The following is a 26,902-nucleotide window of genomic DNA, read 5'->3' as shown; positions in this document are numbered from 1 at the left end:
ATAGCCAAAGTAATTTTGAGAAAAAAGAACAAAACTGGAGGTATAATGCCCCCAGAATTCAGACTATACTACAAAGCTACAGTAATCAGAACAGTATGGCAATGGTACAAAAACAGGCACATAGATCAATGGAACAGAATAGAGAGCCCAGAAATAAACCCACACAATTGTGGTCAATTAATCTATGACAAAGGAGGCAAGAATAAACAATGAGGAAAAGACATTCTCTTCAGTGGTTGGTGTTGGGAAAACTGGACAGCTACATGTAAAAGAATGAAATGAGAACATTTTCTTATACAATATACAAAAATAAACTCAAAATAGATTGGAGACCTAGATGTAAGACCAGATACTATAAAGCTCCTAGAAGAAACCATAAAGCTCCTAGAAGAAAGCATAAAGCAGAACACACTTTGACATAAATAGATGCAATATTTTTTTTGATCTGTCTCCTAAAGCAAGGGAAACAAAAGAAAAAATAAACAAATGAGACCTTATTACACTTCAAAGCTTTTGCACAGCAAAGGAAGCCATTGACAAAACAAAAAAGATTACCTACTAAATGGAAGAAAATATTTGAATGTGATATGAACAATAAGGGGTTAATATCTGAAATATATAATCAGCTCATACAACTTAACATCAAAAAACAAATAACCCAATTAAAAAATGGGCAGAAATCCTGAACAGATATTTTTCCAGAAGGACATGCAAATGGCCAACAGGCACATGAAAAGATGCTCAACATCACTAGTCACTAGAGAAATGCAAATCAAAACCATGAGACACCTCACACCTGTCAGAACAGTTATCATCAAAAAGAACACAAATAACAAACATTGGCGGGCTTCCCTGGTGGCGCAGTGGTTAAGAATCCGCCTGCCAATGCAGGGGACATGGGTTCGAGCCCTGGTCCGGGAAGATCCCACATGCTACGGAGCAACTAAGCCCGTGCACCACAACTACTGAGCCTGCGCTCTAGAGCCCGTGAGCCACAACTACTGAAGCCCACACACCTAGAGCCCGTGCTCTGCAACAAGAGAAGCTCCCGCAATGAGAAGCCTGCACACCTCAGCAAAGAGTAGCCCCTACTTACCACAACTAGAAAAGCCCGTACACAGCAACGAAGACGCAATGCAGCCAAAAAAAAAAACAAAAAACAAAAAAAACAAAAAACCAACATTGGCGAGGATGTGAAGAAAAGGGAACCCTTGTACACTGTTGGTGGGAATGATGTAAATTGCTGCAGCTACTATGGAAAACAGTATGGCGGTTTCTCTAAAACAGAACTACCATGTAACCCAGCAATTCCACTCTTGTGTATATATCCAAAGAAAACAAAACCACTAATTCAAAAACATACATGTACCCCAATGTTCACAGCAGCATTATTCAAAATAGCCAAGATACAGAAGCAACCTAAGTAACCATCAACAGACGAATGGATAAAGAAGATGTCAGATATATATATATATATATATATATATATATATATATACATGCCATTATATATATAACTCAGTCATAAAAAAGAATGGGGTTTTGTCATTTGCAACAATGTGGTCAGACCTGGAGGGTATTATGCTTAGTGAAAAAAGTCAGATGGAGATAGACAAATACTGTATGTTATCATGTGGATGTGGCATCTAAAAATTAAAACTAATGAATATAACAAAACAGAAACAGACTCACAGATATAGAAAACTAGTGGTTACTGGTGGGGAAAGGGAAGTGGGGAGGGGCAAGATAGGGTTAAGGCATTAAGAGGTACAAACTGATATGTATAAAGTAAATAAGCTACAAGGGTATATTGTACAACACAGGGAATATAGCCAATATTTTATAATAACCTTAAATGGAGTATAATCTATAAAAATATTTAATCATTATGTTGTATACTAAAAATGAATATAATATTGTAAATCAATTATAATTCAATTAAAAAATAAATGGGTAAATTGGCTTTTTGTTTAATATGGTAGATTAAACATAAGTGCTATCTCCTCTCTTTCTAGAGATTCTAGAATATTCTGTAATAAATGGATATTGGCATTAAAAAAGGAAAAAAACACATCAAGAAAGTTATAAAGGAAATAGGTTCATTGTGAGCTAAAACAGAGAAACTAGGAGAGAATGTAAAATAAAAGTTCTAGAGCCAGTTTTTGCTTTTACTCCATCTTTCATCATTACTGTTTGTTTAGTACATTAGGAATCTATTTGTAGTACCAGGTGCTCTAGGCTTTTAAATTCTTTCATGTTTCCTTGGGGGTGGGGGTGTAGACAAACATTTCTCTTTCTCTTTAGACAGTCAGAAAAGTGCTCAGATGTCAAATATGAAGCCAAAAACCAAGTCTTCTAAATTTGGGGGCAACACTAATTTAGAAACACAGTTGGACTCGTCAATATAAACCATGATAGATCAAAGTGAATATAAATAAAGGAAAAAAACTTGTAGTTTAAGGAAAGGATAAAAAATGGATGAAAAACTTCCTTATTTTGGAGCAAAGTTAAATGGAACTTAAAAGGGGACTGCAAACACCTGCAATGAACTTATGTCCCTTAATAAAAAGAACAGTCAAAAAATAATAATAATAATAATCGGGCTTCCCTGGTGGCGCAGTGGTTGAGAGTCCGCCTGCCGATGCAGGGACACGGGCTCATGCCCTGGTCCGGGAAGATCCCACATGCCGCAGAGCGGCTGGGCCCGTGAGCCATGGCCGCTGGGCCTGCGCATCCGGAGCCTGTGCTCCGCAACGGGAGCGGCTACAACAATGAGAGGCCCGCATACCGCAAAAAACAAAAACAAAAACAAAAACAAAAGCTCTGTTATGGCCTATATGGGAAAAGAATCTAAAAAAGAGTGGATATATGTATATGTATATGTATTAACAGATTCACTTTGCTGTACACCTGAAACTAGCAAAACATTGTAAATCAACTATACTCCAAAAAAACCTAAAATTTAAAAAAGAACAGTCAACATTTATTGTGCATTTATTATATGACAGATATGAAAGATACTTGTATTAACATATTTAGTCCTTACAGAAACCTTTCAAGTAGGACATAATAACTGTCTTCATTATATAGCTGAAGAAAATGTGGTATAGTAAAACTGAGAAACTTGCCCAAAATTGCAATTCTCCTAAGTAATACAGCCAAATTCAAACCCAGGAAATTTGGCTCCTACAGTTCATGTTCTTATTCCTATAATATGAAAGGAAGGAAAGGAAAGAGGATGAAGGAATATTGCTCAGTCACAAAAGCAATTTCAAAAGCTTTTCCTCTGGTGTCAGTGTTATCTATCACCAGTACCCTTGGGGGGCAATCTAATGACACTCTTAGAGCTTGGGTTTTGATATTTAATAGAATCCTCCATGAAAGGAACCCGGGCTCATTAGAGAGTAGACAGTACAATGTCCCAGAGCCAGAAAATTCAGAATGGGACTAGAACAGCTTCTTGCTGCCAGAAAGCAAGGCTGCTCTCAGAGATATCTGGAATAATGTCCAAAAGACATTGCACATGTACAAAAGACAGCTCCTACTAGCCAAGAATAAAAATTGGGGCATTAAAAGGGAAAATAATGATTAAAGTCTATTGGAGCAAGTTGTGTCTGTTAAGATAGTTCTAAGGTCATGACACTAAATGAGAAAGTACAAAATACTAGGAGGTGATTGTCAGTGCATAAAGAGGTCTCTCAATACTATCTTCTGGAAATGTTGTATATTGATGATATAAATGATATATGTCCTATACTGGAGCTGCCACTGAGTTATTAATAGAAATATAGATATAGCTATGGATATAGTGTATTATTTTACGTAAATAATCAGAGGATCAGAGGAATAAATTCAGAAGACAAAGATGTGAAAAACATAAAATAGAGAAGCCAGCTTTGTAATAGAGAAATTGTAAAATTTAAAAAATATACATAAAGTGTGTGTGTGAAGGGATGCCCTATTACAGCCCTTACTATACTTTCTGTAGCCAAACCTTGGTGGTCTAGGCCACCCCTTATTAGAGAACCACTATGGTAACTTATACCTTAGTTACTCAGCCTAAAATATTACACGTGTAGCATTTTAAACAGACCCAAGTCCATTCACATTAGGGTGAAAGGAAATCACTGGGTTCAGGAATAGTGGGGATTATATACGTAGACCGAGTTGGTCCATCCCCTTCATGCTTCAGACCAAATGGGCACAGGTTAAAATGGATAGGCAGATTTGTGGGCAAGAGTGAGCCCAACCAGGGCAGTAGTCACCCAGACACAGAACTGACTTAGAAGGATGACAGGCAAGTGGGAGGAAGTCCAGGAGCAAGGGCTGCTGTAATTATCTGGATAGAATAGATGGCAAGCATCCATCAATATGTCAATGACATATTGAAGTCAATGACAGCCCACCCAAAATTTTATGTTTACTCAGCTTGTTTAATGAGGGTTTACAGAAGTTAGTTACCATATTATGGGAATTGGGCCTGAGATGGAAGAGGAGCAGGGTGCAAACTCGTTCTGTGTGAATTTATCCAGGAGGTGTGGTAAAGAAAAGTCCCTCTTGTAATAAGTGTCTAATGATCTCTCTAATAAGTGGGCCAGTAACAATCCAAAACAACGGACATAGGATTTCTCCAGGAGAGGAGAGATAGATATAGCTGTAAAATGAAAAATGGAGGCCTGTCATCTGAATGGGTGAGAGTCCCAAGGTGAGCAGGTGTTCTGCGTGTGAGCAGCAGTGGGAGGTAAGCTCCAGCATCTCTACTGGTCCCTGAGGATGTGACACGTGGGAAATTTCACAGTGCATGGTTACCTCTTGCAGGAATGGTGTAAAATAATAATTAGGGGCACTAGTGAATCATAAAATAGCCAAAACACAGGATGTATACAATCTAAACTGGCAGTTGAAGCCATTCTTGACTCTCTGGTGTTGCCCCAGAGGCCACTGAAATATAATTTCTTAGTGAAAACTAGAAATTTTGCCTTTCACCCCCTCAGGTAATCAAGTGATGTGGAGGTTTATATTTATAGCGACTGAATCAGCAATTAAAAACACACTGGGAAATGATGGAAAGTACACATAACTTCAGTACAGAGAGACAGAGAAATAGGTCAAAGTCACTTACTGAGGTCAAAAGATCTTGCTTCTGGGCATAACAACTGAGGTTGGTTGAAAGGCACTTTGGAAGATAAGTTTAGAGCAGTTATTTTATTGATTTGTATGGAAAACTATAATCAAGGGTATCATTATTCTACTATTAGAGTATTATAGAAGGTAAGTAATAAAAAGAGGAAGAGAAATAAAATAAGAAGTCAGGAAAAAATAAATCACAAATAGGACATTATTTATAAGGAGATACATTTTTTAAGAAAGACATATAAAAGTTGGGAAAACACTGAGTGGGCAGTATGATTTGGAGTGAGAATCTTTCAGAGGACAGAAAGGTATCTAGAATAGTTAGAAGAGATAAAGTGAATTAAAGTAATATATTTAGAAAAGAGTACACTGGATGAGGGGACCTTGGAAAGAGGCTGTCAAAACAGTGTGAAGCCGCTGACAGACTGCAGAATCTCTTGTATTCTTTCAACTTTCAGGAGTGAGGAGAGCTACAAACACAGGAGCTTAATTACAAGGTAGTTAGATCTCAGCAAAGGTTGCACTGAGCAAGCAGCACTCTTTATGATAATGACACCATAAGGAGAAGAACATAAAGAGAAAACTGTGAGTGAAGTAAATGGTAATTGGAAGCTGAGCATCATGTGACCTCCTCAGTGCCGCCTTGAGGGTAGATAGAGTCTAGAAAGGTTATGACGGGAAAAGGTCTTGAGAGGAGGACTGGAACTTTGTACAGAAGGAGTAAGTTGAGACTGGCATGCCAGAGCTTCTGCAGATTGGCAGTTTTGCCTTCTGGTCTATGTCAGCTCCAGAGTACTCAGTGGGTGCATCTCCAAATGATGTCACTTATTTTACTGGGGGCATTCCTGCCTGGAGGAACCTAGGACTGAAGAACACGGAACTCGCTCTCTGCAGGCTGCTGGGGGGTTGGAGCAATGGTTGAGGCTGTCCTGAGGACACGGATGGGTGGAACTAGGAGTCAACCAGTTTAAGAACTGGCAGCATGGTTGAGATACAAGATCCAAGGAGGCAAGTAAGACGACATCATGCTACAGGAAGTATCGCAGACACACTGGTCATGGTCTAGCAAATGGATAAAAAGAAAATTAAAACAGAAGGGGCTGATAGTGTAGGAGGAGGTTTAGGGAACTGGGAAACTGAATATGCAAATCAGTAATGGCCAGTCCATATACATATGTGTGTAGAAATCTGAGTCACAACCTGCAGCAACCTGCCCAGGAAACCAACTTCTTATCTATAATAACCAGCCCAGCCTGCTCTAAGTCAGACTTGTAGGAAGTAGGATTGTTATCTCTAGTAATAATCCAGGAGGCTAAACAATAACTTCTGAAACCAAAATGGCCATAACTTAATAACTGCCAGCTTCCCTAATTTTTGTCCCTCCTTCCAATTTAGAACCAACCAGAGAAAGCCAAATATGTACCCCTAACCCATCATGTAGGATGCCTGCTTCTAGTTAGCCCACCTCCAGCTCCCCCAGGCCAACAGCCTCCAGTCAGGCCACACCACTATGAAGCTTGTCCCCTCCTCTGCCTGCCTCTGAGTCTCTGCTAAAACACAAATGACTGAGGCGAACTGACTCGCCATAGCAAGCTCTGAATAAGTAGCATCTGTTTTCATGTTTACTTTGCTCATTCTCATATGTTTGTTCTCTTTGTTTACTTCCACAGAACCAAAGACTAACTAAAATCAAGATAAAGAGTAGATTCAGGATAATTGCCAAAGTGGGGGGGAATAGGAAGCTAGCTGTGAATAGAGAAGGGGGATTCTGCACTCTTAGGAATGGACAGGGAGAGGACTGACATTTATATATTGCTTGTTATGAGTGTCCTGCAGCTTGGTTATGGGTTTATACAACTCACTGAAGCCTCATAAAACCCTGTGAGAGAGATTTTTTTTAAATCCACCATTTTTAAGGGAAATAAAACTAAAATAGTTTTCATAACTTATCAGGAGTGGATAGGCGTCCAAGGCCAGGTTTCCTCTTTACACTCTGTCAGGTCACTCCCCCAAACCTCCTCTGACTTTCCCACTGAACTTCTGACCACAAAGAATCACTATGCTTGTCTCATAATCTATGGTGTAACTCATTGTTCAGTCCTTTGCTGTTCTGCAAAAAGGTGATGAGTGACATAATTATGTTAATATCTTGCCCAAGTTTACAGAGTCAGTAAGTGGTAGAATATAGATTTGAATCCAGATCTTTCAAAATTCAAAGTCCATGGTCTTTCACTACATTAGGCTACCTGGGAGGTGGAGTAGTTTGCTAGCAGGTGCAAAGGCAAAGTGGACATTAAATTTATTGACCTGAGGTGGTTAAAAACAGTAAGGCTAGGGTACTGGGAGTAAATTTTAAAGTTACTAAGGACAGTGGCAAGGGATGGGACTGGTGGCTGGAAGATCTATTAGCCAGGCACAAAAGAAGGGGAGAGAGAGTCCTGGTAGAAGGTAACGTTGCCTATGGTGATAAGGAGACAGTGGCTGATGTAAGAAAAGTTCATCAAATTAAAATGAGAATGACTGAGGGAAGATGGTGGGGCAATGGACTGTCCCACTGGAGACTGGGACTGGATTGGGGTGTAAGGAATTGCAGTTGCCCTGCCTCCACCCTGTGCTTTGGAGAGAGGAGAAAAAGAAGGAGCTTCTCAGGATGTTAGGAGGAAGCCAGATGCCACCCGGGCAGATATACAAAAGTACCTATTACAAGGCTGAGAATGTAGGAGAACAGAAATGCAAGACATAGGGTAAGAGACTGTAGAAGAGAGGAAGATCTGGAGGGGCTGCAAGTTCTGGAAAAGACAGTTGCATGTAGGGGTGCAACAAAGTAATCAAGGTAGTGATTCCAACTACTCAGGGGAAAGGAAGCAGGAGCATAGTTGGTAATTGGGAGAATACGTTCTAGATGGAAGGAGAAGCAATGTTGGGTCATCAGGATTTAGTTATTGACTGAGACAGAAGAAATAACCAGATGAAAATTCCAGTTGTATGAGTTAAAAAAATCAAAATTAGATTAAATTATAGTTTCCCCCAAATGAAAAGAGGCATAATTCGAAGGCCCCCAACTTTTTTGTTGAAAACTGCCAATATCTGTCAATGTTTGTTAAAAGGCCTTGGGTATTTTCTCCTCAGGAAGTCATCATAGTTTGACCTTTACAGAGTACTTTCTAGGTTCTGGGGTTTGCCATTTAAAGTACTCAGCAGTCTTCATTACAGGTGAGGTGAGAGAGAGGGGTAGAGGTATTCCACTGAGGAAGTATGAGTCACTGGACCCTTGCCCACAGAATGTTTATATTTGTCATGTAACAGGATTAGCACAAGGTATTGATGAAGATGGAGTGATCAGGAGGAAGATGATGACGACCTGCTGTTTTTCTACTGCTTTCTTTATAATCCCAATATAATTTTTCTCCCAAATTCAGTCTGGGAAACAAACATATTTAGGAACACCTATCTAACATGAAGGAAAAAATCTAAAATGTATACTGATTTCTCTCTTGTATCCTTTATTCTGTATAATACTGTTGCCTGGTAATTAAACTATAATGTATCATGGGTTGAAAAAACCAAAATTTCAATTGTCTTTTCCAGATTTTTTTTTTTTTTTTCTGTCAGACATTCAACCCTCAAGGCAAAATATCCAGGATAAAAACTCACATATACATTACGAGGCTGTGGTTGATCTTTTAAGCTAGAAAAGAGGGGTATTTTGACTAATGCTTTCCAAAGGGAAAAATAACATTTAAAATTCATTATAAGCTCTAATTTATAATAACCATTGTAATTTTATGGCCTCACTTCGGCTTTGCAGCAACAAGTACATAAAAATAAGCCTCTTACTTCCCTGCCCCATCTTGGTACTTTTCTACATTCTCCTACCAACCTCAAAAAATAACGTAGGGCTCAGGGAAGAGTTGGATGAGGAGATTTATGTGGATAAAACCATGCTGTGACTGCTCTGCAGTCAGAAGTGACCCTAGGGAAATGTTTTTAATGCACTTGAAGAGAAAAAATACAGAAATATAATGGTAAAGTTGTTGTAATTTCTGGATTAAAAATAAATTTTGTGCTAAATTGGGACAGACTGAGGAGACCTGTGTCTTCTCATAGACATGCTTATTTATTTAACCCCTAATTTTAAGTGGAAATTTTTCCTGAGGTGTGTGTTTAACTTCTAATTGAAATAACAATGAGCATGGTGTCCTTTGTCCATTGGGGCCTTCATTTGTGCCAAGCTCATTATGGAACAAATCAAAATCTCATACACAGAGGTGTCCAAGATGCAGATTGTTACAAAATTTCATTTTGTCAACCAGTCCTTTGTACAGAATATGCCCAAACTGTAAAGTGAATTAAATCATTACTCATTTTTATTCCCTTGGTCTAAATAAAAGTAAGAGCATCAGTGGACAGTGAGTCATGTCTCAGTTTAACCCAGTGGGCAGTTGGGTGACCATGTGTGTTTATGATATTTTTCTCTCCACTCTCTAGGACCCTCTTTGATTTTCTCACCCACTCCCTAAAAGAGAGTTTTTAAATTTTTGTTTGTTACCTCTTACCGACATTTATTTTGACAATTTTTTTCTGAGAGCCCATCCTCATCCTCTCCCATGATGTCCACGGCTGAAAATATCAATGCAACGAGAATGGCAAAGCAGCACACCAGTGCAAAGATCACGATGCACTTCTGCTGGGACTGCAAGAGAGAAAGAAGAAAAAGAAAAGTAAGTAAAGCAACTTTTGCTTAGGAAACTCAAGATGCGGCAGCTTTACAAAGTTCCAGGCAAAACCCTTTGGGGAATAATTAGTTTTGTCACTGCCAGAGAAGGGCTGCTCTCTGGGTGAAATGCCTAAGACCCTTATGCTTATTCCTCAACATAGCTTTCAAATCCCTGCCAAATATGTTAGAATCTATTAAATAATTTAGGTGCTGCATCAAGATTTCCAAACGAATTTGCTATTCTTTCTAATCATAAGTAGTCCAGAAAAGATCACTACAAGACCCATTATTGCAAATTAAAAATGAAACACAGGGTGGCTCAATAATTATTCTCTGTCCCCTGTTATTACCACCAATTTCCAAATTCTATGCAAACTGCATTCAAACTCTGTATCTTCTTGCTTTTCCCATCTCATCTTGCTCTAAGATATTTATGGCGTGATGACTTCAGGAAAGATGCCCTTGTGGTCAATATGAATTCTGCACTTTGATCAGAAAATTAAATCTATCAGATCCCAACATCATGGGTCATTAGGCAACATCATTCATTTCAAAACACTGAATAAAATCTTAACCAGCATTCACACTCTTGATATGGTTTTCACTTAGAAACACAAGCTCAAGTTCCAGGTGGTCAAAGAAAATCACGTCCTTATCTTTAGGCCCAAGTATTGGAATTCAAGACATCCCTATCTCCAGGGGTTCACAGTCAAAGGTGGCATAAGATAAGGCCATGTTAACTAGGCAAAGCCATGACCACTGGGACAAATACTTTTGCCTGCTTTCAATTTATTAGGTAAATCTGGATGGGAAGGAGAGGAGAAAGAAGAATTTTTAAGTCTTTGTGCAGCTTCTAGGAGCTATTTTCAGAAGGGGTAAGGGTGACCTTTGACCAGGCAGCCAGAAGCACTTTCTTAGTGATGGGATACATACATACACAGACATGCATGCATGTGTGCACACGCACACACACACACACACAATTTTCAGGGCTTTGTTAAAACCAGCTGGCTTTGTCTCCTCCTACCACCCTCCTGCCCTTCATCCCTGTAGCCACATAGTCTCCAAAGAATCAAGGAACCTCCTAAAGTCCAGTTTGTCCAGGGGCAGCCTCAGGTTACAGATTACAGAGAAAGACGTAGTCGGGAAATAATGTTGTCTCTGTGACCAGGCACTACAGATCAAATGGTTGTTTCCTTTTAGTGTTTTCTCATCCTCCCTCAGGTCTTCTCTCATAGTAGAACCTATTCCAAGTCCATTCTTGCCTGTCATTATGCTCTTCTCCAACTGGCGCACTCAGAGAGGAAGTGGGGGAAAGCCCAAGGAAGATACACCATTGTTCTTTAACCCTAGGCTCTGGGTTTCTCTAAGGCATGGATTGTTTTATTCTTTCTATCCACAAGCAACGAGCAAAGAGCCTAACAAACAGAAGGTGCTCAAGAGATAGTTATTGTATAAACAAACACAGAGTGAATGAATGAAACGAAAATCACAATGAATATTTCTCAGGATGGAGAGCAATCAGAGGTATTCCTCTCAGTGACCTTTCTGAAAATGGGTTTATTTCCACATTTTGGTGACTGTAAATCTTATAGCTCATTCTTTTTCACTCTTTGTGGGAGCTAGAGGCAATTCATGGGCCATGCTTACCAACTCTGTAAAACTCTGCAGAATAGGTTTACTTGGCATTCATCCCCAATTCTTCACTAATTTTATCTTTAAGAAGCAGCACAGTAAACTAGTTGAAGGCTCAGACTTTGGAACAAGATTGCCTGGACTCTGCCACTTACTGGTTGTATGCACTTGGGCAAGTTATTTAGTCTTTATGCTTTAGATTCCTTGTCTGTAAAATGGGCATAATAATAATAATAATAATAATAATAATAACAACTGCCTTTATGGGGCTGTTATTAAAAATTAAATTAAATGAGATATTTTATGTAAAGTACTTAGAACAGTACCTGAAAAATAGCACTAAATGAGTGTTTGCTGTTGTTAGTATATTGTAGTATATGCATCTCTGTAAGCTGTCTCAAATATTTTGGGGAAACAAGGTAAAAATATGAATAAACAAAAAACATACAACAAAAAATGCAATTATGTGTAAGAGAGAGGCTGAGAGACAGAGACGGAGAAGGAGAGGAAGAAATAAGACAAAAAGAGAGAAAAGAAATATGAGATGGAAGTTTTCTAGGATGAAATTCAGAAATTATTCTATATCAGTCTCAGAATCCAAAACTCTAAAGCAGCATTTCTCAAACTTAAGCATGCATCTAAATCACCTGGTCTGGGGTGGGGCCCCAAAGTGTGCATTTATAACAAGTTCCCAGGATATGTTGATGCTCCTGGTCCAGGTGCCACATTTTGATGTATCAAAGTGTCATCTCTACTAAATGCTACTTAATACATGTTCATCTTTCAAATTCACCTGCCTGTAGTAGTTTATTTTCAAACATTAAAGGGATCATGATAAATACACCCTATTAATCTAAATGTAAATCTTGTGCTTTATTTTCTCTGTAGGGGCTTAAACAATTATTTAAGCAAATTTTTTTTTTAAATTTTGGAATAAACTGTTTTCTTCCCTTTACTTTTTTATTTATTTAATGATACTCATTACTTGTATAATAAGAAAATGTCTGCTATGAACTATTTTGAGAAAATATGTAGTATGAAAAAGAAAATAAATCACCCAGATTCCCACTCAGACATAACTGCCATTAACATTTTCTTCTGGTTCTTTCCTATACTACATCTACCTATATAATAATCTGATAATATTTATAGCATGCTATATATAGTTTTACATTCTACTTTTTGCACATAATCATGTTTTAATATATTAAATATTCTTTTAAAGCATAGTTTTAAGTTGTTGTATAGTATTTCATTGCATGAAAAATCATTGTCTCCCTTACTCACAAAACTTTCCTTCAAAGCCACTCATTTTACAACAGAAAAAAAAAAGATTAAACATTTTCCCCATTTTATCCATTTCTCTATATAAACTATAAATAGAAACAAACAAAAAGCTTTTAGAGAGATTTGAAATAATGTAATGATATTCACATTAATCCAGTCCAGAAAAGCCTCTAACCTAGGACAATATAATTAAATATTTTCTCAGAAAGAATCCTAGAGAGAGCAGCATGAATACACCATGTCAGATACATAGTGGGTACTCAATGAATGAATCCTACTGAAGTTAATACTAAATGCTTCCTCTATAACAACATTGATTCCTTTCCCTCTATTCTGATTTTTATGATAAAACAGTAAATAAAATTCTACTTAATATGTGTGCTATTGAAGTACTTTGATGTAATAACCCTCACAAATTTCTATTTGCTTCTATTGATTTAATTCTATATTATCAACTTTTATTAAAAGGAACAATTGAACTATTTTCATTTTATTTTCATTTATTATTTTCATTTTAGTTTGTCAAATAAGAGAAATTCAGACTCTGATATTCATTTTCAAATGTCTCCTTGAAACAATGTACTATAACAATAAGAGATCATACCACTAATTTCTTTAGTCTCATTTATTTTCCAATTCATCAAAAGTGAAAGATTCTGTTCAAATGACAACATAGGAGTCTTGTAAATGAGACCAAACTCCAGGTTACTGAGAGATTTATTCATTTTCAAATCCTTAACAGATCATTTCAGATCATTCAGGAATTGATTTGAAACACACTTTTTTGTTTGTATTGAATTGAATCAAGGGAAGCAAAGTTTTAAAGAGAACCCATAAACATGATTACAATCTAAACTTCACTGATGACTCAATCTATTAAAAGAAAACAATATTTGAAATGCTATTATTAGTGTCAGTCAATCAGTTCTTTTCACTCTACGTTACACTGAAACTATTTTAAAAAGAATTATTTGCTTGGTTAAGAAATAAATCTAATTATGCTAACTTTGAAAATATTTGAGTACCATATCCTTATCAAATACATTTTACCTCAATACAGAAAAGAGGTGTATAACCTCTAAATGAGGAAAGAATATTAAATTTTAAAATTAGAAGTATTATGTTTCCAACTTCCAATGGTTTCCAACCATTTTACAAGCTCTTAAAAGGAATTTTTACCTAGAGGCAAAATGTAAATATGCAAAAATTAACCATAAATTAAAATTATTCATATTCTTTTTCATTTATTTACCATGACTAGTTTTTTTGAACAAGATCATGGCAAAGTCTTAAAAATAACCACTTTGATGTATGTAGATTTTAATGCCCACAAAGCTGGAAGTTCTGGTACAATTATTCTCCATGTGAAAGATGTGCAAACTAAGTCAAAGACGTTTAGTTACTAGGCTGTCCAAGGTGACCCAACCAGTTGGTTGGAGACAGCCCAGGGATTTAATTTAGGTCTCAAAACCTCAATTCTCTAGATCTGTTTTCTAGATCCAAGTTTTTTCCTTTTCTTGACTTCATTTTCTACTTAGCTATGGTTATTTTATTATTATTATTATTATTATTATTAGTTTTTGGTTCAGAAATTCTCATGGTGGTCAATTAGTGTAGAAATGAAGATTGGACATTGGACTCTACGCTGTGGACACAAGGCATTCCTGAGTCTGTAGAACTTTCCTATGATTCTAGATGTGTTCCTCTCCTGAGTGCTTAGATATGTGCCCAGAAAACAAGATACTCAGAAGATCCAAAGTAATCTTACCTAATGACTTATCAACTCCTAAGTAATGGCCATACTTTGGAACAGTATCAGAAACTCTAAACTCTAAGTACTTAAGGGCTTTGCTTTGAAAATCACTTTAGAAGAATTATCAGTTAACTCTCCACATATATTTTATTGCTCCTTAGGGTTCTAGCTTAGGATTTTTCTCTTTTCCCTCTGTAACCCCTTCCTGAGGTATTTTACTTCCAGGTCTTCATTGGCTATATATACCAATAACTCCCAAATGTATATCACCAGCTCAGAGTGCCCAACTGAGTATCAGAACATACTAAATGAGCTTCCACACCATGGCACAAAAAGGGGAACACTGGAAACACTCAATATCTCTAAGTTGAGGAGACAAAGTTGGGATTTTAGAAAGGCCAAATCAGCTAGAGTCCACAGGACAGAGTACTATTAAGAGGAGATCTTCACATAGAAGGAGTTGCGGAAATCTTCAGGGTCTCCTTGTGTATAAGGAAACTACCTGAGGACTAGAAAAGAATCACTTGAAAGGAGCAGGTGGAACAATCCCTAACCCAACATGGGTCCAAGAAGACTTGGTGTTCCCAAAAAACAGAGTGGAAAAATCTCAAGTGCACATGAAACATTCTCCAGGATAGATCATATGTTACACCACAAAACAAGTCCTAATGAATTTAAGAAGATGGAAATTATATCACACATATTTTCTGAGCATGATGGTATGAAATTAAAAATCACTAACAAGAAAAATGGAAAATTCAAAAATATTTGGAGATTAAAAAACACACTAGTGGGCTTCCCTGGTGGCACAGTGGTTGAGAGTCCGCCTGCCAATGCAGGGGATGTGGGTTCATGCCCCAGTCCGGGAGGATCCTACATGCCATGGAGTGGCTGGGCCTGTGGGCCATGGCCACTGGGCCTGCACATCCAGAGCCTGTGCTCCACAGCGGGAGAGGCCACAGCAGTGAGAGGCCCATGTACTGCAAACAAAACAAAACAAAACAAACAAAACAAAACAAAAACAAACAAACAGAAAACCAAAACACTAGTGAATGGAAAAACCAATGGGTCAATGGAGAAAGCAAAAGAGAAATTAAAAAATACCTTGAGATAAATGAAAATGGAAATACAACATACCAAAGATTATGGAATGCAGCAAAAGCACTTGTAAGAGGGAAGTTCATGGCAATAAATACTTAACTCAAGAAACAAAAATACATAACCTAATTTTACACCTTGAGAAACTAGAAAAAGAACAAATGAACTTAAAGTTAGTAGAAGGAAAGAAACAACAAAGGTCAAAGCAGAAATATTGATAAATGAAATAGAGATTAAAAAGATAATAGAAAAGATCAATGAAAATAAGAGTTGGTTCTTTGAAAAGATAAACAAAATTGAGAAACCTTTAGCTATATTCACTGAGGAAAAAAAGAGAGAAAGTTCAAGTAAATAAAATCAGAAACAAAAGAGGAGACATTACAACTAACACCACAGAAAAACAAAGGATCATAAGACTAACATGAAAAATTATACACCAACAAATTGGACAAACTAGAAGGAATGGAAACTTGTAATACTGAATCATGAAAAATAGAAAATGTGAATAGACTAAGTACTAGTAAGGCAATTGATTACTAATCAAAAATATCCCAACAAACAAAAGTCCAGGACCAGACAGCTTTACTGGTAAATTATGCCAAATATTCAAAGAAGAATATGAATCCTTCTCAAACCAAAAAACAGAAGAGGAAGGAACACTTCCAAACTCATTTTACAAGGCCAGCATTACTCTAATATGAGAACCAGACAAGGACACCACAAGAAAATTATAGGCCAATATCCCTGATGAATGTAGATTCAAAAATCCTCAACAAAACATCAGCAAACAAAATTCAACAATACATTAATGTACACACTGCTATATTTAAAATAGATAACCAACAAGGACCTACTGTATAGCACAATGTTATATTTAAAATGGATAAACAAGGACCTACTCTATAGCACTCTGCTCAATGTTATGTGCAGCCTGGATGGGAGGGGAGTTTTGGGAAGAATGGATACATGTTTATCTATGGCTGAGTTGCTTTGCTGTGCACCTGAAACTATTACAATATTGTTAATTGACTATTCTCCAATATAAAATTAAAAGTTTAAAAACAAAACAATACATTAAAAGATCATACACCATAATTAAATGGAACTCATTCTAGGGATGCAAGGATGGTTCAATATCTGCAAGTCTATGTGATATGCCACATTAACAAAATGAAGAAAAAAATCATACGATCATCTCAGTAGATGCAAAAACATCACATGACAAAATTCAATATCAATTTATAATAAAAACTCTCAATAAAGTGGATACAGAAGGAACATACCTCAACATAATAAAGGCCATACATGACAAGCCCACAGCTAACATACTCAATGGTGAAAAGCTGAAAGCTTTTTCTCTAAGATCAGGAACAAAATAATGATGCCAATTCTCACCAATTTTATTCAACATAGTATTGAAAGTCCTAGTCAGGGCACTTAGGTGAGAAAAAAAAATAGAGGCATACAAATTAGAAAGGAAAAATTGAAACTCTCACTATTTGCAGATGGCAAGATATTAGATATAGAAACTCTGAAGATTCCACCAAAAAAACCCTGTTACACTTAATAAGCAAATTCAGTAAAGTTGCAGGATACAAAACCAATATACAAAAACCTATTGTGTTTCTATACACTAATAACAAACTATTAAATAGAGAAATTAAGAAAACAATCACATTTACTATTACATCAAAAAGAATAAAATACCTAGGAATAATATTAATCAAGGAGATGATAAATCTGTAAACTGGAAACCACAGGCATACCTCAGAGATATCATGGGTTCAGTTCCAGACCACTGCAATAAAGTGAATATCACAATAAAGCAAATCACACAATTTTTTTTTTTGGTTTCCCAGTGCATATTAAAGTTATGCTTACAGATAATTGTAGCCTATTAAGTGTACAATAGCACAATATCTAAAAAATGCACACCTTAACTAAAATGCTTTATTGCTAAAAATTCTAATCATCATCTGAGCTCTCCAGTAAGGTGATTGATTAGTGAGTCATAATCTTTTTGCAATGTAACATCAAAGATCACAGATCACCATAACAAATATAATAGCAATATAAAGTTTGAAATGTTGCAAGAATTACCAAAATGTGACAAAAGGCAATTAGTAAGTATATGTTGATGGAAAAACAGCACTGACCAATTTGCCACAAATCTTTAATATGTAAAAAACACAATATATGCAAAGCACAACAAAGTAAAGCATAATAAAATGAGGTATACTGTATAAGACATTAATGAAAGGAATTGAGGAAGACACAAAAAAACAGAAAGATATTCTCTGCTCATGGAATGGAAGAGTGAATATTGTTTAAACTGGCCATACCACCCAAAGCAATCTACAGATTGAATGCAATCTCTATCAAAATTGCAATGGTATTTTTCACAGAAGCAGAACAAACAATCCTAAAATATGTAAGGAAACACAAAAGACCCTGAATAGTCAAAATAACCTTGAGAAAGAAGAACAAAGATAGAAGTATCACACTCCCTGATTTCAAACTATATTACAAAGCTGTATTAATCAAAACAGTATCTACTGACATAAAAACAGACACATAGCTCAATGGACCAGTACACAGAGTCCAGAAATAAATCCACATGTATATGGTCAATTAATATACAACAAAGGAGCCAAGAATACACAAGGGGGATAGGACAGTCTCTTCAATAAATAGTTTGGGAAAATTGGGCAGCCATATGTAAAAGAATGAAACTGGACTACTATCTTACACCATACACAAATATTAACTCAAAATGGATTAAAGAGTTGAACATAAGACCTGAAACCATGAAATCCTTAGAAGGAAACATAGGTAGTAAGCTCCTTGACATCAGTCTTGGTAATGATTTTTGGATCTGACACCAAAAACAAAGAAAATAAAAGCAAAAATAAACAAGTGGGACTGCATCAAACTAAGCTTCTGAACAGGAAAGAAAACCATCAACAAAATAAAAAGGCAATCTACTGAACAGGAGAAAATACTTGCAAATCATATACCTGATAAGGGGTTAATCTCCAAAATATATGTAAGAACTTATACAACACAAAAGAAAATGCAATTTGATTAAAAAATGAGCATAAGATCTGAAAAGACATGTTCTTAAAGAAGACATACAGATGGCCAATAGATACATGAAAAGATGCTCAGAATCACTAATAATCAGGGAAATTCAAGTCAAAACCATAATGGGATATCACTTCACACATGTTAAAATGGCAGTTATGAGAAAGACAGGAAATAGCAAGTGTTGCTAAGGATGTGGAAAAAAAGGGAACACTTGGGCACTGTTGATGGGAATGTAAATTGGTACAGCCACTATGAAAACAGTATGGAGATTTCTCAAAAAAATTAAAAAAAAACTGCCATACAATCCAGCAGTTCCACTTCTGGGTATTTATCTGAAGAAAATGAAAACACTAACTCAAAAAGATATATGCAACCCCCATATTCATTGCAGCATTATTTACAACCTAAACGTCCATCAAAAGATGAAGGGATAAAGAAAATATATATATATATATATTTCAGCCATAAGAAAGAATGAAATTTTGCCATTTCTGACAACATGAATGGACCTGGAGCACATTATGTTAAGTGAAATAAGTCAGACAGAGAAAGACAAATACTATATAATTGTACTTATATGTAGAATCCGAAACAAAACAAAACCAAGCTCATAGATATACAGAATAGACTGGTGGTTTTCAGAGGTGGGAAGCAGAGCGTGGGCAAAATGGGTGACGGAGGTCAAAAGGTACAAACATCCAGTTACAAAATAAGTAAGCCATGGGATGTAATTACAGCATGGTGACTACAGTTAATAATACTGTACTGCATATTTTAAAATTGCTAAGAGAGTAGATCCTAAAAATCCTCATCACAAGAAAGAAAAATTTGTAACTATGTATGGTGTCAGGTACTAAGCAGATTTACCTTGGTGATCATTTTGTAATATATACAAATACTGAATCATTATGTTGTATACCTGAAAATAATATAATGTTATATGTCAATTAAAAATATAAAAATATTTTAAAGATAATATTTCATGATAAGATGAAAATGCACATTTCATCCACTAGTAATAAACTCAAAGTTTATAATCTATATTTTATAATATATGCTTGGAAATATGACAAAACTCAGGCACAACAAGCCATATCCAAATATCAATTAATTTTCTAAATCAGTTTTTGCTCACTGAATTATATTAAAGTATATGAGAAAAAATCCAGTCATTTCTTTAAAATTTACTATGTATGAGGAACTAACTGAACAGCTAAACATATTATCTCATTTAATGTTCACAATTCAATGATAAAAAATTAAAGTACTGAGGTTACTTGGAGAGCCAGAATTCAGATATAGGTATTTTAATTCCATCCCATGCTCTTTTAACTACTATGGTATACAGCTTACTATCATATAGTTTTCCAAAAGAGAAAACTGAGTTAGCATAAATATGTTGCCCATGCAAAACCATATGACATTGGATAACTTTCATAATCTGCCTAACTAGCCACTGGACAAAATGTGTTTGCTACTTTAAAACTTGTATTTGAGTGGACTACCCATGCATCTATAGACTCTTTTAGCAAGGGTGAAAATGTGACCATATTAGCCACTGTTACATTCTGAAAAAAGAACCTAAATTAAAACAAAACAAAATTCTAGAATTGAGAAATACATTGGATGGGATTAATAGCAGATTAGACACAACATAAGAAGAGTTTAGTAAGCTCTATGAAAACACTGTGAAAAAACAGTAGAAGAAAAATGAACAGAATACCAGTGAACTATAAGACAACTCATGCAACCTAATATATTTGTTCTTGGAGTATCTAAAAGAGAGGAAGGAACAGAAAAATATTTGAAAAATATAATAGCAAAAAATTATCCACATTTGTTGAAGAAGCAATAATCAGAGTCATTTTATGGTGGTAAAGGGGTAAATTTATCAAGAAGATTACAATGCTAAAGTTTTATGCATCTAATAAGAGATCTTCAAAGGCATAAAATAAAAGTTACTAGAGAAATAAGCAAATCTTCAACTCCTTAGTGATGTCAAAACCCTTCTCTCATTAATGTATACAAGTACACAGGAAATCTATATATACATATAAGATATGAACAATAGTACCAACCAACTTGATCTAACTGACATTTATAGAACAATGCACAAAAACATAGCAGAATATATATTTTATTTGAGATCAGGTTGAACACTTACCAAAATAGATCATATCCTGGGCTATAAAACCAGTGTCAATAAAGTTACAAAAATTTTAATCATTCAAAGTATGTTCTCTGTCCAAATTTAATTAAATTAGAAATCAATAACAGAAAAATATCTGTAAAACCTCAAATATTTGGAAACAAACAAAAAAACTTTATGTAGTCTATGTGTCAAACAAGAAACAAAGGTAGAGGACCGTCAAGATGGCAGAGGAGTAAGACATGGAGATCACCTTCCTCCCAGAAATACATCAAAAGTACATCTACATGTGGAACAACTCCTACAGAACACCTACTGAACGCTGGCAGAAGACCTGACTTCCCAAAAGGCAAGGAACTCACCACATACCTTAGTAGGGCAAAAGAAAAAACAGAGACAAAAGAAGAGGGATGGGACCTGCACTCTGGGAGGGAGCTGTGAAGAAGGAAAAGTTTCCACACACTAGGAAACCCCTTCACTGGTGGAGACAGGGGGTGGGTGGTGAGGGAAGATTTGGAGCCACGGAGGAGAGTGAAGCAACAGGGATGAAGAGGGCAAAGAGGAGAGATTCCAGCACAGAGGTGCAGTGCCCACCAGCACTCACCAGCCTGAGAGGCTTGTCTGCTCACCCGCTGGGGCGGGTGGGGGCTGGGAGCTGAGGTTCGGGCTTTGGAGGTCAGACCACAGGGAGAGGACTGGGGTTTGCTGCGTGAACACAGCCTGACTGGGCCTAGTGCACCACAGCTAGACACGAGGGACTCCGGGATTAAGTCTGGACATGTCTAAAAGGCAAGAGACCATTGTGTTGGGGTGTGCGAGGACAGGAGATTCAGAGCAGCACCTAAATGAGCTCAAGAGACAGGCGTGAGTCGCGGCTATCAGCGCTGACACCAGAGACAGGCATGAAACGTTAAGGCTGCTGCTGCAGCCACCAAGAATCCTGTGTGCAAGCACAGGTCACTATCCACACCTTCCCTCCTGGGAGCCTGTGCAGCCTGCCACTGCCAGGGTCCCGTAATCCAGGGACAACTTCCCCGGGAGAACACACATGAATCTTCAGCTACACAGTCTGCTTTTTTTTATGCCTACTAGAATTCTCCCAGTGGTACTTAAGGGTGTCCCTCTTTTAGGAAATTTCACTATTTAACCAGACCAGTAATAAAAATTATTTCGACAGCAACGTAAAGACTTCTTTCCCTTTCAAGGACATGTAAATTCATTATCTGATCATGCATTAGTTTTCTACCTTTTGGTCTCTTTCACTAAATTGAGCTCTTTGAGTTCTAGAATCTTGCCTAGATCCATAGTGCCTGGCAGACATGGTCAATAAATATTTGCTGAATGAGTGATGAATAAATAATAAAGGGAAAAAATGGTAAGGGCTAAAAAATCAAAATGGTGATTTTTTATAATGCTGTATATTTATTTATTATTTATACACTTTCCCGTGGATTCCCATCACATAAGTACATTTATTTGTAAAATCGAACATGCAAAAAGTTAAATACTATGAGATCAAAAATAGCTATCAAAGAGGATAACAATGTAGTAGAGAGGACATCTTTTCTAAAATATCAGGACAGAGAACAAAAATTCAAGTTTGAATCAACATTTTAACGGAGCACAAGAACCTACTCCCAATATTATACAAAAATCTTAGAAATGAAGAACAGAAATCTTATAATAATGATAATGATAATTCTATAATAGTGTTTGACAACTAAAAGGTACCATCTATGGAGAAAAAAATTGAAGATTTACTGTAAATTAGATTCATCAAGGAAATCAAAGCCCAAGACACACAAAGGAAAACACAAACTGCTATAAAGGAGAGCTCTAATTATAGAGGTAATAGAAGAAACTGGCAGGAACTTTGGAATGACAGACACTATACAGGCATACCTCAGAGATACTGTAGGTTTGGTTCCAGACCACTGCAATAAAGCGAATATCACAATAAAGTGAGTCACAAATTTTTTGGTTTCTCAGTACTTATAACAGTTATGTTTACACTATAGTGAAGTCTATTAAGTGTACAACAGCATTATGTCTAAAAAAACAATGTATACATCTTAATTAAAAATATTTCATTGTTAAAAATGCTAACCATCATCTGATCCTTCAGTGAGTCAATATTTTTGCTGGTGGAGGGTGCTGCCTTGATGTTGACGGCTGCTGGCAGATCAGGGTGGTGGTTGCTGAAGGATGGGGTAGCTGCAGCAATTTCTTAAAATAAGACAACAGTGAAGTTTGTCATATCAATTGATTCTTCTTTTCATGAAAGATTTCTCTGTAGCATGCAATGGCAACGCTGTTTGATAGCCTTTTACCTACAGTACAACTTCTTTCAAAATTGGAGTCAATCCTCTCAAACCCTGCTGTGACTTAATCAACTAAGTTTATGTAATATTCTCAATCCTCTGTTGTCATTTCTACAGTATTCACAGCCTCTTCACCAGGAGTAGATTCCTCCTCAAGAAACCACCTTCTTTGCTCATTCATATAAAGCAACTCCTCATCTGTTCAAGTTTGGTCACTGCAGTAATTTAGACATATCTTCAGGCTCTACTTCCAATTCTAGTTTTTGTGTTATTTCCACCACACCTGCAGTTACTTCCTCCACTGAAGTCTTGAACTCCTCAAAGTAGGCTAAGAATATTCAGTAAACCATGTTGTAAACAGGTGTGCTGTGATCCAGACCCTGTTCTTCCATTTACAGAGCATAGCCAGAGTAAATTTAATGTAATTCTTAAGGGCCCTAGGATTTTTGAAATGATAAATAAGCATTGGCTTCAACTTAAAGTCACTGGCTGCCCCTAACAAGAGAGTCAGCATATCCTTTGAACCTTTGAAGTTAGGCATTGACTTCTCCTCTTTCTAGTTGTGAAAGTCCTAGTTGGCATCTTCTTCCAATAGAAGGCTGTTTTGTCTACACTGAAAATCTGTTGTTTCATGTAGCCACCTTCATTAATTATCTTGGCTAGATCTACTGGTAACTTCTTGGAGCTTCTACATCAGCACCTGCTGCTTCACTTTGCACTTCTGTGTTATGGAGACATCTTTTCTTAAAGTTCATGAACTAACCCTCTGCTAACTTCAAACTTTTCTTCTGCAATTCCTCAGCTCTCTAAGCCTTCATAGAATTGAAGAGAGTGTCAACTCAAGAGAAATTCAAAACGTAAAAGTTACATCTTCCCATACATAGAAAAATGCTAAATTAACTCTGTCCTTAAGGTCCTCATACTTGCAGTCCGTGGGTCTGGATTGTGGAGGATGGACAATGAAGTATAATCCAATGTGATACCTGCCATTCCAATGGTCTATACCATTGGTCTATACCACTAGAGGGCTGGGGGGAGGGGTGTAACTGTGACCCATTTCATGGAAGAGTTGCATCTGAGCAGGCCAATTCTGGTGCCACTCACCCTTCCTTCTATGCACATCTAATTTTTGGAATACAGAATTAGGGATTTCCTCTATAATCACCACAAAGAGATATGAGTTACTGTGAATATTAGTGAATGAACAAGAATGCTCTGTCAAAATCGATTGGAAGCAGCCAATATTTAATGGCTAAAATGTTATACTTTCATGTCTTCTGTGCCCCCACTTCCATTATAGATAAAGTTAAACAAAAAGTGACAACAAATTGACAACTGCTCTTTGAAAAGTGGAGGTCTTATTCCTCCAAAGCCCTGTATTCTACACTCTGCTTTTAACAAGCTGAGAAAAAGCTCTGAATCTTTCAATATATCAAAGTAAGTCCAAGTCCTTTCAACTTACTGTGATTGGAGATTTTTTTCTGAAGTCAGTTGGTTAAGATTGTTTTATGTTTCTTATATAAATTTTTTGTTTCCTGATCACCATAAAGGTTGATATTTCAACCAACTGGGGGAAAAATAGCTGATAAAACTCAACAATCTTTATTTTAAACTAATTAAAAAGCAAAGAAAAGCCAGGATTGATTTTGGGTATAACAGTGAAGTGAGCAAAAAAGCAAACTTTATCTTTTATCCCCAGTGCTCAGTTTCCTCTTATTTGAAAAAGGAACACACACACACACACAGACACAGACACACACACACACACACACACACACACACCACAGTTACAAAAGGCTGCGTTCAGGAAGCTTGGAGCTGGAGTGGGACGGAACTTAAAGCCTTCTAATCCAACTTGCCAGTGTAGGGATCTCACTGGTCAACACCATCCTTCTCTGCTTGGACACTTCTAGCTACCAAAGCCTCCCTACTTAATGAGTCAGCACTAGTTTTTGAAAGTTCTTATTGACATGGAAAGACATCCAGTGAAGAGAAGCATATCTTGAATCGCCACGACTAACGTCTACCCAGATGTCCCTTTTCTCTCTTACTTCTTCCTAACCCCCTTTGTCTCCTTTCCTGCCCCTCCCCTCCCAATCTCTTAGTCTCCCTCCTTAGTCTCTCTTTTTTGGACTTCCTTCTCTCCCTTATCCCTTCACTGCTTTCCACCTCTGCCACTGTTCCTGCTCTCTTTCAAAACTCCCAATGCACATCCCAGTCTCCTCTTGGTCCTCTGCTCCCATCTCCCAATCCACTCCTGAGCTTGTGCAGGGTTTTCCCACAGACATCACTCTCCTTCCTCCCTGATTACAAGGAGTCTAGAAAAAAAATACAAATAATAATATCCTGAGGCAATGGATAAAGAAATGCAATTTTATAGTACAGAGAGAGAAGGGCAGAGGTAAATATTTTAGTACATATTTTAACAGATATTTAACAGAATTCAAATCTTGTCTAATTAACAGCACTGTAGGAAAAATGTTGTCTACTGGTTTTACATATGCCAACATGCCCCTTCCTCCACACCATTAATTTATTTACCAGCCTTCTTTTTCAAAGACTGAGGAAAAAGCCCATCACAAGCCATGCACGTGGCACAGCTACTTCCATACACTTAGCAGGATAATCCGTAAGAACACTGTTTTGTGAAGCCAGGTAGAATGTAACAATATCTGAACAAAGCACCACATTGAGCCATGGAACAATCACTTTCTTCAAGGACAGTGTCATGGACTGTGGTCTCAGGCTGAAAGGAAGCTGAGCTGAGTTGCTGTCAGGGTATATATAAATCTTCCTTTGGCTTAGCCATTAATAGCAATTTCTCTTCAATCCTTAATGCCTTCCTACCACAACATATTTATCATTCCCTCAAAAGAAAAACAAACCACCTTACAAACTCCTAAGCCACAAAATAAATTATTAGAAGATCATATGAGAACATACTGTATAGCACAGGGAACTCTACTCAATGCTCTGTGGTGACCTAAATGGGAAGGAAATCTAAAAAAGAGTGGGTATATGTATACGTATAGCTGACTCACTTTGCTGTACAGTAGAAACTAACATAACGTTGTAAAGCAACTAAACTCCAATAAAAATTAATTAAAGAAAGAAGATCATGGAACTGGGAAGAGTAAGCATGATTTTCATGTTCTTTTTTTCTTCCTTGGAGCAATGCTCCATCAGTCTCTCCATTTATGAGAGGCTGTTGTGGGTTCTACTTCTTCACTAAGGTTCCATATACATGGACAGCAATAACTAGCACCTATCTACATATAGCTTTACAGTTTACAAAGCCATTTTGCATACAAGTCTGTCATTCCCTGCTCTCTCCTTTCCTGATTTTCTCTCTCTGGGTCAAGGTCCCTGAGCTGCCTGACTCTACAAAGTGTATCCTGGCTTTTCCCTCAGAGTCTGCAGGCAGTGGAATCAGGCTAGAGGTTTGTTTAGGGCTGTTTCTGGGCAGAGAATGGTCAGGGGTGATGGATCCAAGCCCTAGAAGCTGTGCTGTCCAGTTTTCTAAAAGGTCTAAGTAGTGTTCCTTGCACTGCAAGGACATCAACAAATCAGCTGCTTGCCTCACAGAGGAGAGTTTAATTATTTACAGTAAACACAGCTTCTTCCCACAAAAGCATATGAGAATGGCTGCCCTGCTATTCATTCTAAGCAATGGAAGCTCATATTCTACATTAGGGACTTGACCCCAGGACAAGGTTGTCCCA

The 26,902-nt window shown here is 37.0% G+C and overlaps 1 protein-coding gene across 1 annotated transcript in view; it reads right to left on the bottom strand.

Annotated features, from left to right (window-relative positions):
• PLD5 (phospholipase D family member 5) overlaps positions 1-26,902 on the bottom strand; it is a 473,171-nt gene that overhangs the window by 255,558 nt on the left and 190,711 nt on the right. Inside the window, exon 2 of the mRNA XM_060088384.1 lies at positions 9,690-9,826. Coding sequence (XP_059944367.1) covers positions 9,690-9,826 — 137 coding nt within the window. The remainder of the gene's footprint in view (positions 1-9,689; positions 9,827-26,902) is intronic.

This window comes from Mesoplodon densirostris, chromosome 2 (genome assembly GCF_025265405.1).
Source record: "Mesoplodon densirostris isolate mMesDen1 chromosome 2, mMesDen1 primary haplotype, whole genome shotgun sequence".
In the NCBI taxonomy this organism is placed as follows: domain Eukaryota; kingdom Metazoa; phylum Chordata; class Mammalia; order Artiodactyla; family Ziphiidae; genus Mesoplodon; species Mesoplodon densirostris.
Note: the sequence above shows the minus strand (reverse complement) of the source record. Positions and strands in the feature narration are given on the sequence as shown.